This window comes from Macrotis lagotis, chromosome 5 (genome assembly GCF_037893015.1).
Source record: "Macrotis lagotis isolate mMagLag1 chromosome 5, bilby.v1.9.chrom.fasta, whole genome shotgun sequence".
NCBI lineage: Eukaryota > Metazoa > Chordata > Mammalia > Peramelemorphia > Peramelidae > Macrotis > Macrotis lagotis.
In genome coordinates, this window is record NC_133662.1 from 19,335,976 (window position 1) to 19,351,220 (window position 15,245).

Consider the following 15,245-nt stretch of genomic DNA (forward strand, 5'->3'; position numbering starts at 1 on the left):
CTGGGAGGGGGAGAGGAGGGGAGCGCGGTGACGGGGAAGGGAGGAGTGCGATGTGAGAGTAGGAGAAAGACGGGGGAGATGATGGGGAAGAATCAGGAGCAGAAGAACGGGAGATGAGAGAAGGGGAAGGAGAGCCAAGAGACTGGGAAAAGAGAATGGAGGGGGGCAGGACGGGCAGAGGGAAGGGGAGAGAAACCTACTAGCATGGATTTTGTTTCTCTGAGTCTTCTTTTCCTCAATAAAATTCAGATATTCTTACCTCCCCCCATTCTAAGGGGGATAATTTGCCTTAGGAACAAACCAAAACACCTCCAAGTCACTCACATCCATACAATGCTAAAATAGGCAGCTGGGTAGTACCAAGGAAAGAGTGCCAGGCCTGGAGTCGGGAAGATTTATCCTGAATTCAAATCTGACCTCAGGCACTTACAAACTTTGTGATCCTGGGCATAGCATTTAACATTTATTACCTTAGTGTCCTCAGCTGCAAAATGAGCTGGACTTAGAAATGACAAAAAAAAAACAACAATGGGGTCACAAAGTGTTGAACTTGACTGGAAAATGACTGAATTACAACAAAATGGTTAATGTGAAATAAATGCCCCATGTCCTGAGTGCACAGATTCTGGGAACCTTTTACAATCTTAAATAAAATGGCTCCTTTTGTTGCAGGGAATTTGTTGGAAACAAATTTTATTATCTTTTTTGCACTGTTAAAATGCTGTAATCTTATATATTGGGTATTGGTCCTTGTAATCTCTGCATGGTCAAAACGCTTTCTCTTGATGTTTACTTTGACCTTGGCCATGCTTTCATCTGTCAAGCTAGATGCTGGTGAGTGGGATAAAGCCTGAGATTTCTTCAGTAGAATATTATAGATTGGAGAATAGTTAACTATGTGTCCCTCCTCCCTTCACAAAGCAACTTCTGGGATATTGGTGAAGAGTCAACTGACCCTACCTTATCTGTTGAAGTCAGGATGACCATTCAGTTCCTGGGGCTGAAGAGATAATCTAGTTTTGGGTTGAATTTTATGCTCTTTTCCCTAGATTAGTTTGCCAGTCTAGATTGTAAAAACCACATTCCTCATTAATGAGGGTGGGTCAGTGAGGAGCAGGAATTGAGCTGGGATAAATGGGATTCTTGGGCCTTTTGCTTTTGCCTCAATCTCTGTAATTGATTGTCGCCCATTCCTCCAGAAACGAATAAAGCTTTCTCTTCATACCTTGAGAGATCTCTGAAATTTATTTAAGTGGCATTTGTCCCACACAGTTTGGGGGCTCGTCACCAGGATAGCATGCCCATTGGGGACCTTGGCTTCTCAGGACTTGGCAAAAAGGTGCTCCCTGCCAAACTTTGGCAATTTGTCATTTTCTGGGAAGCCCTGATTTCCCCTCTGTGCAAGTGACCCAAAGTGGAGAGACTTGGTAGGAAGAGAACAGCAAATCCACCAGAAGAACCTGACTGTCAGTGAGGAAAAAGAACAATCATTAAATGTCTGTGCACAGAGACCCAAAAGAAGGTAAACCTAGACCTTGGAATCTGTACTAAATTCCTGGAGGGTCCATTTGGGTAAGCCTAGACCTTGGAATCTGAAGGCACTAGATTCCTGGAGGGTCCATTTGGGTGACTGAGTGTTTGGGGTGACCCCTTCTGGTTTGGTCGTAAGAGGCTTTGGATCTAAGGGCATTTGATCCTGAGAAGTCTCTGACAAAATTTAAAATGGAAAGGACACTGTCCTAAGCCTTCCCCCACGGCAAATCAGGTAAATAAGACTAAAATATAAAGGGAAAAGTAAGAAGAACATGATTAAGTATTGTTGTCTTTTATGGGGGAAAATAAAGATATAGGAGAAGGAATGCATTTGGTCTGCCTTTGGGAGGGAGAGATTGTCAGACAAGAGTCTGAAATCTCCCCTCTCTGCATTCCTGAGATGTCAGGAATTTGCCATTGGCATATGTTATGAAATTGTCATTTTGGAAAATTCTATTTCGTTTTGTGTGATCTCTTTGTGCCTCATCTGTCTTTATGTGTTTAGAATGCTTATTTACTTGTGTGATTTGTTAAACAGGGAAAGGAGGAGTTAGCAAGTTCCCCTAAAGAATTCCTTGGGTAGCCTCATTTTATTTTGGATTTTTAGGCAGTATTCATCTAATTCTCTGGCTCTTCCCTTGAGCCTGCTTTCTGCCTGTGTTAATAGATAATATGATCCCTCCCTCCTTACTCCTAGGTTGTCTCTTGAGCACTTAAAGAGGGATTTTTATTTTGATTAAAAAGGAATGGATTATGGTGGCCAAACTACTCACCTTGTTATTCTACCATTATGAGAAGGGCTCACCTTCCCTGTTTATGTTCCCTTCTCTTCCCAGTTATCCATGATTCTGTGGTGCTAGAATATTTTCCCCCACTCTCTTTTAGAAAAAGGACTGAGAGAGAGAGAGAGAGAGAGAGAGAGAGAGAGAGAGAGAGAGAGAGAGAGGAGAGAGAAAGAGTTACTTCAGGAAGAATTAGTAAAATAAATGTTCAAAAGGACCTTATTTTTGAACTTAAATAAACAGGAAAGAGATAGTGAATATTATCATAGAAATAAATTCTGCTTTAATTTAAAAAAGGTTGTTAGAAAATAAATTTCATAAAGACTAGAGAGTCAGGTTAATCCTAAAGTATATAATGTGGTTACCAAGATATGCCAGTATAGGGGAAACTAAATAGTTAATCTTTTTTCCAGAATGATTTAGTAACAGAGCTTCAGGAGTTTATCAATTTAAATTCTGGTAATGTTGGTTATTACAGAAAATTATGGGACATGTAAGTTATTCAGCTTTACTATATTTGAAGAAGAGTAGGGACAGTGAATATTCTGATAAGGCTAAGAGATTTTTGAATGACTTTGCGTTCTCTATGGTTTTAGCAGTTATAATCAAGAAATGCTAACTATTAAAAGCTTAGAATAGAAAATGTATTGTGAAAAGTGCAATCATATCTGTGGTTTATATAGCTGTATAAGCTATGTGATTCTAGTTCAGAATAGTATGAATTAAAGTCAAGAAGCGCTAATGAAAAGGAATTAAGTAAGGGAATGGGTTGAAGCATGTAGACAGAAGGTTTGAGCAGGTTTGACTTTGTATATAGAAGATAGATTTTTGGGAACTTTGTAAAGTGGTTTACAAATCATTCTAAGAGGAGAAGAAAGTGGTTGTGCAGCAGCCCCCACGTGGACATCAGCTCTTCCCTAACCGAGCCGGTGGTAGCTGTACAGAGTTAAGGGAAGAGAAGGGGTTTCTTAAAGAGAAAATTTGTGGTTTGGGGAGAGTTTAGAAGAGTTAAAGGAAGAAAGAACCTTTAAGGGGAAGATTGAGAAGTTGTAGGAGGAAAGATTTTTTTTTATCCTTATGAGTATCTGGGAAAGAATCCATGCATTCTCCCTGGGTTGGGGGAAGGGTTGGCGGGTTGGACACGTGGTGGGCTCAATCCCATCCGCCATGTTGTTAAGACTTGAACCCTAGATCAAGTCCACCTGAGAGCCCCACCCACCCATGGAGGGAGAGGGAATAGACAGGAGAGCTCAAGCACTTAAGCCTTAAAGGGAAAGAGACCCCTCCATAGGTGGGATATGTGATTGGGAAAGGAAAAAATATATAAGATCCAGGGGTTAAGAGACTCCTTTATTGAAAAGAAATCATGTTTAATGACTATCTGCTGGCCATGTGGCCTGAGTGATGACTCATTGTTTCTAAAGTTTCTGAACTAGAATTTTGGAAAGCACACTGAGGGTTTTAAAAGAGGGATACTAGTGTTGTAACATTCTGACAAAATTTGTACAGAATGGGAGGAATTAAATAACCTAGATTTTTAAATTAGTTTGGGATTAAACTATTTTAACACTATTGTAACTTTTGCAAGTAGTTAAGTGGTTTGGGATTGTAAACTTTATCGTAACACCTTTAGGCTAAAGAAAAATGGTACTGGGTTAACTAAGAAGAGAAATACCTAGGTTATCCGGAATGTTTACAGATTTTTTGGAAGAAAAATAATTGGTTTTAATGTTAAGTTTAATAATGCTCACAATTGTATTTTTATTTTGGATAGAGCTTTTGGAATGTGAGTGCTGGATTCTCTATATAAGGTACTCTAAAGTTTTTATCAAACTAAGCTGTTGGGAAGTTAGTGGAGTTGTAATTACATTGGAGTTTTATATGTATCATGTATGAGATTGGATTCTGAGAATTTGGGTAAAGAGAAAAAAGTGTAAAGAACATGGGACATTCATTTTGCTCTTGTTCTAAGGGAAATGAGATGTTTAAATAAGAATTTTATGATTAATGTATATTAACAATGTATGTTTAATTTTAAAGAAGTCAAGAATGTGGACTTCTCTCTTACTGCAGACAGCTTATGGGGGGCTCTGAACAAATTGCAATTGTGGGCCCTATTGTAAGGTAACTTATTGATGAATAAGATGTTTTTATCACTTATGTGATATTATTTTGTAACTGCAAAGATATTATATTTGTAATTATAGTTATCTCTTGTGAATATTTTATTTAAATACTGGAATTTAAAGCCTGGAATTAATGTGATTGCTTTGAAGGGCAGTAAGGAAAATATGAAAAAGTATCACCCTTTCTGGGATAGATCTGTGGGCTCATGAAGAATGTAATAATGAAGGGATTGCTTTGTACAATCTAGTAATTTGTGTGTTATTCTGTTACTCTTATTGCTGTCCTGTCATAATGAAATTAATAACACATGTTGGAAATTTAAAGCTACCTGAGATGTTTTAATGGTTTTAATGAATTCTGAAAAAGTAATTTGTATGTTAAGAAGCAGCTGGGTGGTGCAGTAGAGAGAGCATTGGCACTGGAATCAGCAGACCTGAGTTCAAGTCAGGTTTTGCTTAGTGATTATCCAGCTGTGTGACTTTGGGCAAGTCACTTAACTCCAATTGCCTTGCCAAAACAAAAATAACAATTTGTATGCTGAGGATGGCTAGTAGGTAATCAAGTTTATGTATAGAAGTTTCAAACTATATGTGTGAATTGGGAATATTTTAGATCTATATGTGTATTCCAAAGTGGTGATTGTTTGCTTTGAAGCAAAAGCATATAATACGAGAAAAATAAACACAAGATAATTCAAGATTTTTCTATGCAATCTCCTGGACAAAGGAAGCATGTATTTGTTGTAAGATACAACAGACTAGAAGGAGGTTTCTCTACCCAAGGGGAATCTGATATGCCATCTTTATATACAGAGTAGATATGATTTCAGACAAAGGGATGTCTGAATGTAAGAGGTAGGAGACAGGCCTGTAGGGCCAGTCATACCAGATTTTAGGCAAAGACCCAGGAAGGATAATCCGAGCTTTAGGCAGGGGTTTCATTAATTGGGGACTCCATTAAGATTATAATTGGAATTTAGTGAATTATATTCACTGGAAATTCTAACTAGGTAAAACAGCCATTTTAGATCATGGGACTTTTAATTGATTTTCAATTATGTCAGATACCAGGATGGTTAACAAAAAGAAATGCTACTGGGTAAATGTTATGTTCTTGGAGCCAAGGAAGCCAATGGACCAAGGGTGTCAGGTGACAGGGTTGGGCAGCCGAAGGGGCGGCTTCTTAGTATTGCTGAGGTTGGACCCTTTTGACGTGATTTCCCCAAAATAACATTTGGATAATATCTCACCTGGAAGAATAAATCTGGCCTAAGACGTTTGACTTACCCACGTGACCAGCCTGGACACTGACATTCAGTACTTACATCTGTAAAAGAATTTTCCTTTAATGTCCTAGATCTTTATAGTAAGTTACTAAGCAAACTAGAAAAAGAAGTTTTAGGTGAATTAGATATAATGGCCAAAGATAGGTTAGGTGTCTGGCTCTGACACCTGCTACATACTGAGATAGAAATTAAGCTTCCTAATTTTTGTGTTAGAAGGGATATTTAGGTAAGAAGAATGGAAAATGCTTAGGATAATTACAGTTTCAAGTTCTAGTTTAAGGAAACAAGTGTGTCAGATAAGTATACCAGGAAAAGGAAAATATGGGAATCTTTGAGGAAAAACAAATTCATTTTGGTTAAAGATGTTTGAATCGTTATTGTAATGAGAGCAAAGGTTAAAATTGTTTTATTTTAAGCCAGATGCTGGGTAGTCTTAGAACAAAGAGGACTGTTGAATGTATGTGTATGGAGCGAACTCCCAATGACAATGATCACATTGACTCAAGCTTGTGAGTTTTCACATGTAGTAAAATACTAATGGAAGTTTAGTGTTAAAAGTGAAGTATGTGTGTCAATATGGCAATAAAGCAAAATGTAAATTGTAATAAGCTCCAGAATCTCATTGTTTTGTGATGGAAAACATGTGTTTTGAACTGAATAAGGTCTTAAGCAGTTTCTTTACCAGAAGACAAGTAGTCATCAGAACTGGAGAGGACTTTTTGGAACAAATTCAGAAGATGCTGAAGGACATTTGAAATTCCCCTGGTTCATTGAAAATCCATCTTTTTTTCTCCTGGAAGAGGACATTAAGTTTTGCTGGGTAGTTGATTCTCGGTTGCATTCCAAGCTCTTTTGCCTTTGGGAATATTATATTCCAAGCACTATGAGCCTTTAATGTTGTTGCTACTAAATCCTGTGTGATACTGACTCCAGCTCCACGAGATTTGAATTGTGTCCTTTTGGCTGCTTATAATATTTTCTCTTTGACATGGGAGTTCCAGAACTTGGCTATAATATTCCTGGGGGTTGTTTTTTGGATCTCTTTCTGGGGGAGATTGGTGTATTCTCTCAATTTCTATTTTGCCCTCTTCTTCTAGGATATCTGGGCAATTTTCCTGTAGGAATTCTTTAAAAATGAGGTCAAGGCTCTTTTCCTGATCATGACTTTCAGGTATCCCAATAATTTTTAAATTAACTTTACTGAATCTGTTTTCCAGATCAGTTGTTTTCTCAATGAGATGTTTCACGTTTTTCTTCTAATTTTTCATTCTTTTGGTTTTGAAGTATTGTGTCTTGATTTCTCGTGAAGTCAGCAACTTCCCTCATTTGCATTCTACATCTGAAGGATTTGTTTTCCTCAGAGAGCTTTCTTATCTCCTTTTCCATCTGGCCAATTCTGCTTTTTAAAGCATTCTTCTTCTCCTCATTCACTTTTTGAAGTGTTTTATCCATTTGACCTATGCTCATTTTTGAAATCTTATTTTCTTCAGCATTTTTTTGGATCTCCCTGATCAAGCTGCTGACTTCTTTTTCATATTTTTCCTCAATCTCTCTCATTTCTTTTCCCAATTTTTCTTCTATCTCCCTCAATTGATTTTCAAAATCTTTTTTGAGCTCTGTCATAGCCTGAGCAAATTTCCATTTTTCTTGGAGTCTTTAGATGCAGGAGCTTGTACTTCCTCATCTTCAGATTGAGTGTTTTGATCCTTCTTGGGATCATAGACAAATTATTTCTCAATGGTGTTCCTCTTTTTTCTCTGTTTACTCATTTTCCCAGCCGGTGCCTGGTTTTGGGGCACTTCCTGAGCTTTTGAGTATTTTTGGGACCCCTCCTCCACAAGGATCTCAGTGTGTGAAGCTCTGTGTTCCCTCCTGGTCTGTGAATGATCACAAGTGCACCTCTCTGCCACAGGGCTAAAGTGGGGGGGGCTACTGTTGTATGGGGGGCCTAGATCAGGATCTGAATTTGGTCAGAGCCCCAGAGTCCTGTTCCAGATACAGAAGACAAATCTCAGAAACCTCTCTCCACTCCCTTAACCTTGGTATGTTCAGCATTCAGGGCTTAGTTGCTGAGGGCTCCTGTTTACCAGCTCGTCTGTTTCTGGTTCTTGGTTATGGGCTGCCCTGGCCACGTTGCTCCCTGAGTGCCCTGAGGGCTGGGCTTCACACGCTCACTCTGGCAGAGGTCCCCCCCCACTGATCTTTCATGTTGTGCTTGGTGCTCCCCAGGGTGTAGGTCAGGAAACTACCCCTGCTGTCATGATCTAGAGCTTCCAGGCACCCTGGGGCTGCCTCCAAGAGGCTGAAGTTCATTCACTCTTGCAGGCCACCCCTCTAACCCGGTGGAATGGAGGCTTTCTGCTATTTTCCAGGTTACCTTGGGCTGGAGAACTGCCTCACTGGATCCCTCTGTGGGTTCTGTCTCTCAAAAATTTAGAGTGCTTATTTTTTAAGTTTTGAGAAAGAGCACCTAAGAGAGGCTCTTCTCCTGTCACCATCTTGGCTCCCCTGATTAAGCTTTTAAGGGGACTCAGGCAAGTGCTGAGACCTCCTTTTCCTTCTGACTTCCTATTGGCAAATTAATCCTCTGTTGACCTGCCTGGTAAAATGCAATACCTAAAACCCACATGGCCATCTCTTAACGTCTTAACGTTTTCTCTCTCTCTCTCTCTCTCTCTCTCTCTGTCTGTCTGTCTGTCTCTCTCTCCCTCTCTCTCTCCCCCTCTCTTGTAATGATTTGTTAATAAATCTCTTTTCATACCTATGTTCCTGGATAGATTCATGTTTCATCATAGGAACACTAGAATACTCCCATAATACTTTTTTATCCCTGTAACTAAGTTCAATGGAGGGTTCCCCAAGATTTTCTCTCTCCTATCTCAACCACATTCTCTCTCTCCCAACCTTCTCTGAATAACAAACTCTCAATAGAGGCCTCATCATTAAAATTGTCTTTCATCAGGGACCCAGATATATTTCTGCTTCTTCCAGGGGCACTGGAAACTTCATTGAATTGATAGCATCTCAATATTTGAGCTGGAAATCTTTCTTAAAATACTTTATCTACACTTGTGAGCAGCTATTAGAAATAATCCATTTCATAGTATCCACTTGTAATAAGAAATCTTGCCTGTTAATCTCTTCCCATATCACTGGTTCTTGTTGAAATGAGGCTGTGATCATTCAGTACCATGGACCCTCTGGGGTTCCTTCCTGCTAGTGTTGGGGGGGCTTAAAATTCTACCAAGATGCCCAATTCTGGTCTTGGAGGGAAGAAGAGAATTGAGTCTGGATATAGATAGGTGACAGAAGTGGGGAAAGCTCTGCTCTGGATCCCTCACTCAAAATCTTTCTTCTTCTTCTAGTTAAGCCTGTGGTGATTGTGTTTCCATCCAAAATGGTTCCTGTAGGACACCACAACCTTCTTGTCTGCTCTGTCACTGATTTCTATCCTGGGGACATTGAAGTCAGGTGGTTCCTGAATAGTCAGGAGGAGACAGCTGGGGTTGTGTCCACAGGCCTGCTCAGCAATGGAGACTGGACCTACCAGATACCAGTGATACTGGAAATGACCCCAAAGCATGGAGATGTATATACCTGCTTTCAGAGACCTGTCATCTTAGACTGGAGTGAGCTAGCTCTCCCTCATCCTCCAGTCCTACCACTGTTCAAGACATGAAGCCAGATCCGAAACCCCCTCTCTGTCTTTTCTTCTGCCCTGAGCTAATATAAATCTGGTTTGGTGCTACCCACTTCCCCACTTTCCCCAGAACAGCCCCTAATGGCAGTGCTGAACTAAGAGCTGTGGAAACCTGTAACCTTGTTAATTTCCTCCCTGGCTCCATCCCTGGGACCTGGTCTCCCTCTGGGACTCTATGATCAGTCTATAGACAGACACCTTTCCCCTCAAGTAGGGGAAGTGGGTTTTGAGGTGGACTTATATCATTGTCTCTGATGATTTTCCTGAATCATGAAGGGTTCTATGATCATCTGTCCCTTTCTTAGACAGGATTTATCCAACTCCTCAGGCTCCCCCAGTCCTGTGTACTCCCCTGGCTCCTGGAGGGAAAGTTTTTTTTAATTTAATTTTTTATTTAAAGATTTTATTTATTTTGAGTTTTATGATTTTTCCCCTGATCTTACTTCCCTTCCCCCACCCCTACAGAAGGCAGTTTTTCAATCTTTACATTGATCCAAATTGAATTTGATGAGAGAGAAATCATCCTTAAAAGGAAGAAGCATAAAGTATAAGAGATAGCAAGATCAGACAATAAGATATCAGTTCTTTTTATAAATTAAAGGTAATAATCTTTGGTCTTTGTTCAAACTCCACAATTCTTTCTCTGGATACAGTTGGTATTCTCCATTGCAGACAGTCCCAAATTGTCCCTGATTGTTGCACTGATGGAATGAACGAGTCCATCAAGGTTGATCATTGCCCCCATGTTGCTGTTAGAGTGTATAGTGTTTTTCTGGTTCTGCTCAACTCACTCAGCATCAGTTCATGCAAATCCCTGGAGCAAAAGTTTTGATCCTTGATGCCTCTTCTCCCCAGAAACACAATCTGAACCTTCCCAGAGTAAGATGCTGAGTGGAGTCGGCCTGGTTCTGTGGCTGATCTTCTTGGGGATTGACCTCATTGTCCACCAGAGGAGTCAGAAAGGTGAGATGTTCTGATAAGAGCCCTATGACCCCTTCCCTTACATGATATACTCCAAGACAGAGAGGATATCTGGTTGTGCCAGAAATTTGGCTCCAGGTTAGTGAGAAAGGGGTAGTCTCACTTTGACTTCAGTTCTTCCTTCACAGAAACTTGTAGAAATGTTGAAGATACAAGATCCTAGGGATCAAGGATTTTAGGGAATCTTATATTGACTGCTAGAGACAGCTTTGAGAGGCATCTCCCCTCCCCCTGCCATTCTTCTCCCCCCATCACTCACAGAGTTGTAGCTATATGAATAAAGCATCAATTAAGGACTTCCTTTGAGGTCTCAGGGTCTAGGCAGAACAGTGTGAGGAGTTCCTGTCCTTCAGTGCTCAGGACCTGTGCTCTTTGCTTCTATGACTCCAGAATTTAAAACTCTGTGTTTATCTGTCTCCATCCCTTTGCTTCTCAGGAAATCCAGGTTCACAACCAACAAGTAAGATCCTTCTTCCCAGGTGAGATCAGGGTTCTCTTGGCTGAAGTCTTTGCCTGATGGAGACTGATGCTAAGAAAAGATTTGGGGGCCCTTAATAAGAAGTGGTTCTGTTTGTGACTTCAGACTCAGCTGTCAATTCCTCCCTGACTTTTCTGTGATCTCTGCAGGGCTCCTGAGCTAATCCCTGAGTCTGTGTCCCCTGAAACTGTGACTTCCCCTCAAATTTCCTCCCAAATTTCCTCTGCTTATGCCCAGATCTCCAGGAGGTCAGCCCTGATGATTCGTTCCTAGAATAACTTCTGCCCTGTGCCTTTAATTCTGTCTGGACTCTGGCAGTTCCCCAACAGACCTTCAAAGAACCCTCCATCATCCTTTGTTCTTGGACCTGTGTTTTATCCATTTTTGTCCTTTGGACCTTTACTCCAAGGATGAGAAGACAGAATTAATTGGTTGCCTTTTTTACATGGAAACAAAGCAACAGGAGCAGGGAGGAAACTGTCAAAAGTATGAAATGCCTCCAGAAGTGAAGCTTGTGACCCATCCACACCTTTTCATCTTGGATACCTCTTGTTCATGTCCTTTCATAATTTCTGCAAGGTTGTCTAACATGTATGACAGCATACTGCTGACCTTCCTCTACATTTCTTGAGATTACATAGATAGCAAGTACCCTCACAGGCTGTCTGCCTAGGAATCTCAACTTTCCTGCTGTGATGGACCTACCTCTTTCTGGTCACCACTCTCTGATGACTTTCCTTCTGTGACTTCCACTCAGTTTTTCTTTGATAAATAAGCTGTAGAGCCTGAATCTACCTCTTATGTGCCTCTTCCTTGTACTTTTAAAGGAAATTAAAATTTAAAAAAAAATCCTTGTGTTTACATTATAACCATTGCTTAATATATATCCTACCCCATTATAAATTTTTACACAAAACTTCCATACTTACCCTCACATTAATCACATATATCCAACAATATTTGCAACAATACTTAGCCATAGTCTCTCCACTTCTTCCATTAAGTGTTTATTTTCCCATTTCTGAGGCCAGACTTGGTAGCTATAATTGTACTATATTCATCATTATCCCCCCCTTTTTTTAGTCCTGAGTTTGTTGTTTTCCTGGTTCTACTTATAGTATTCTATATCAGTTCATTTTAAGTGTTTTCATGTTTCTCTGAATTTCCCATTTTTGTTTCTTCCAACACAATCCTGTTCCATTCTTGTGCCAGAATTTGCATAGTCCTTTCTCAGTTGATGGGCACCTACTTGGTTTCTATTTCTTTCCCAAAGTAGAGCACTGGCCCCTAAACTTGAGGCTCTGAGTTCAAAGCTGAGTGACCTTGCAGAAGTTATTTATTTTTTTATTTTTTTTTATTTTTTAAGGTTTTTGCAAGGCAAATGGGGTTAAGTGGCTTGCCCAAGGCCACACAGCTAGGTAATTGTTAAATGTCTGAGACCGGATTTGAACCCAGGTACTCCTGACTCCAGGGCCGGTGCTTTATCCACTGCACTACCTAGCTGCCCCAAGAAGTTATTTAACCATGCTTGTCTCACATCTAGGGATATCTCTAATTGTCCTGATTAATAGCTGGCTACTAGACCCAGATGACTATAGAGGAGAAAGTAAGATTGTTGACAACACATCACCCCTTCACTCCAATTCAATTCACATGCATATCATGGCATTACCTCCCTGATATCATGGTCTTCTTCGAGAACAAAGGACAACCATCATCATCTCTTCTTTGCTACTATAAAGTATTGCTATGAATATTTTAATATATATGCATTTTTGAGATTTTTTTCCCCATCTTTGACACCATTGGTATATATATGTTAAGCAATTTGATCCCAAAGGGTATGGAGATGTTGACACTTGAGCATAATTCCAAATTGTTATTTCATTATTGTACCAGTTCATGACTCCACAAATAGGTCAGTGATCTACTTATCTGTGTAGTCCTTCCAACATCAGCCATTTTCTGGGGAAGAGGTGAAATAGTGTTTTAATTTCAATCTCATTGTTAATGATTTAGAGAAAATTTGAGAACTTTTCTTTTCCTTTGGTCACTTACTGGCCAAGGCTCTTGGTCTTATAACTTTGTGTTCATTCCCTACATGTCTTAGATGATAGACCTTTATCAGAAACATTTTCCCATTAAAAATTATATGAGCTGTTAATCACATCATGCAAAAAAAATTTCAATTTCAGGTGATTGGAATTTTCCTCTCCAGGTTTCCTCTAAATGTTATTTAGTTAACAGTTTTCACCTTGGTCAGTTATGAAATCTTTCATCATTTCTGTACTTTTGGTAGAAGTTTTGTTAGGGAGTCTTTTGTTAGCTGAGTCTTATCCAAGATAATCTTGAATTAGTGCTATTTGAAGGTAAGTAAAAGGAAATTACACTTTTTTAAAAATGATGTTACCATTTGCCCATAATGTTTAGCAGGAAATCCTCTTTAAATGAGTGACTTTTGTGGTGGGTTCATTTCCATGCAAGGGGTGGGGCTACCCAGAACTTTTTCCTAATGAGGTTTATGGGAGGTTGTTTTTGACCAGAAGCAGAAGTGACAGAATGGATTAAAATGAGGATCCTGGGCCTCCTCTGCTCTGCATCCTAGTTTGTTCCTCTTTCTATGGAGAGTGTAAATGCTGGTCAGTGTGAGCAGGGGAGATATGGAGAGTTCCCTAAATAACTGGTAGAAGATGAGACCCAGGGTTGCCAAACTACTTTTCCTTTTTTATCCAGAAACAATGCTCTCTCTAAATGCTGTTTCAGTTATCAGTTTCCCATAGATTTTAATCTATTTATCTTATCTCCACAAATGAACATTTGGAAGAATGCAGACATTTGTTATTGTTCCTAAAATTCTGGCTGCCATCTCCTTTATTTGAGCTAATATGAATGTTATTATCAAATCAGCATTTTTGGAAACAAAGATTTAAGGAATTTAAGGTAAGAAGAGAAAGCAATAAATCAAAGAGGGAATCACAGAACTAAATTATTGTTTGGAGAAGGTGAATCCCAAGAAAATTCTCTTTAGTCTCTATGTAAACTGTCTGTTCCCAAGGTGATTGCTTTTTGTCACATTCTTTGTTGAGAAAGCAATAGATTGTGGTCTTCCATTACTCGAGTTTCCTTTGATATATTCTCTAGCAATGAATGCCCTTTGATTATTGGTCATATATCTAAAGCTGAAAGAGATCTGCAGGGGCATAGGGGAAGCTAGATGGTACAGTAGATAGAGCCCCAGCCCTGGAGTCTGGAAGACCTGAGTTCAAATCTGACCTCAAACCTACTAGTTGTGTGACCTTGGCAAATCACTTAACCCTGATTGTCTCACATCCAAGGCCATCTCTAGTCATTCTGATTCTTTTCTGGTCACTGAACCCAGATGACTCTGGAGGAGAACGTGAGGCTGGTGACTTAGCACCCCCCCACACACACACACTTAAATCTAATCTCTGTGTTTGTCATGCATCACCTCCATGATGTCATGGTCTTCTTCAAGAATGAAGAACAAACTATCATCATCATCATCTGTGAGGTAAATTTAGGGCATATTAAGAAAGTTAGAGGTCAGACCTTGGTTGAAGGCGCTCACAGTCTAAAATTCAAACAGGACTTTATTTTTCTTCCTGTAGGTAACTGGGAAACAGGAGTTTATTGAGTAGGACAATAACATGGTCATACCGGCATTTTAGAAAGAATTTGAATTCTGAGAATGGTCTGGAGTTGGAAGAGACTCTGAGGCAGGGAGACTCCTCAGCATTGTTGCAGTAATTCTGGCCTGAGGTGATGAGAGCCTGGGCCAGGGTGATAGTGGTGTTAGAGAAGAGAAGAGGACATAGATGAGAGGTGTTACCAAGGTAGAAAGGACAGGACTTGACAAATGATTAATTTGGGAGATGAGAGTATAGAGTGAAGGCTTACAAGGATGTGAATCTGTGTGAGAAGATGGTGATACCTTCCTTAATCATAGAAAAGTGGGAGTGGGAGTGGAGTGGGGTTGAACAAAGGACAAAAATAATTCAGTTTTTTTTATTTACGATATCTAAAATGCATCCATTTTAAGAGTATCCAGTAAGCAAATAAAGTTATGAGAATGGACGTAAGGAGAAGTTAGTGTTGGATATATAGATATAGAAGTGATTCATCTGGTGATGAGAGTTAATCTATGGAAGCTGATGAGAAATAATATAGACGATACAGAGAAAAGGGTTCAGGATGGAACCCAAAGTCACACAAGGTAGTAGGTGTCAGAGACTAGATTTGAAATTGTCTTTGAGTCCAGAGCCAGTGTAACAATGCTGCCACACTAGATAGTGGGTACCTAAAATAGTGTGGAAAGGAATCCTCCAGGCTTTATTCTAT

At 39.8% G+C, this 15,245-nt stretch overlaps 1 protein-coding gene across 1 annotated transcript; it reads left to right on the plus strand.

The window, feature by feature from the left end:
* The first annotated feature begins 806 nt into the window (after positions 1–806).
* Positions 807–11,078, plus strand: LOC141489214 (HLA class II histocompatibility antigen, DQ beta 1 chain-like). The gene is made up of 4 exons (XM_074189988.1): positions 807–834; positions 9,093–9,356; positions 10,283–10,390; positions 10,845–11,078. Exons 1-4 carry the CDS (start codon positions 807–809, stop codon positions 10,889–10,891), a joined length of 447 nt encoding a protein of 148 aa, XP_074046089.1. The 3' UTR covers positions 10,892–11,078.
* Positions 11,079–15,245: the final 4,167 nt, after the last annotated feature.

What these genes read in the sequence shown, in the direction of transcription:
- LOC141489214 (XM_074189988.1), top strand. Translation starts at nt 807, where the DNA reads ATGCTTTCATCTGTCAAGCTAGATGCTG. An exon ending in ATCTGTCAAGCTAGATGCTG is followed by an intron (nt 835 to 9,092) that starts GTGAGTGGGATA and finishes TTCTTCTTCTAG; the next exon opens with TTAAGCCTGTGGTGATTGTG. An exon ending in ACCTGTCATCTTAGACTGGA is followed by an intron (nt 9,357 to 10,282) that starts GTGAGCTAGCTC and finishes TCTTCTCCCCAG; the next exon opens with AAACACAATCTGAACCTTCC.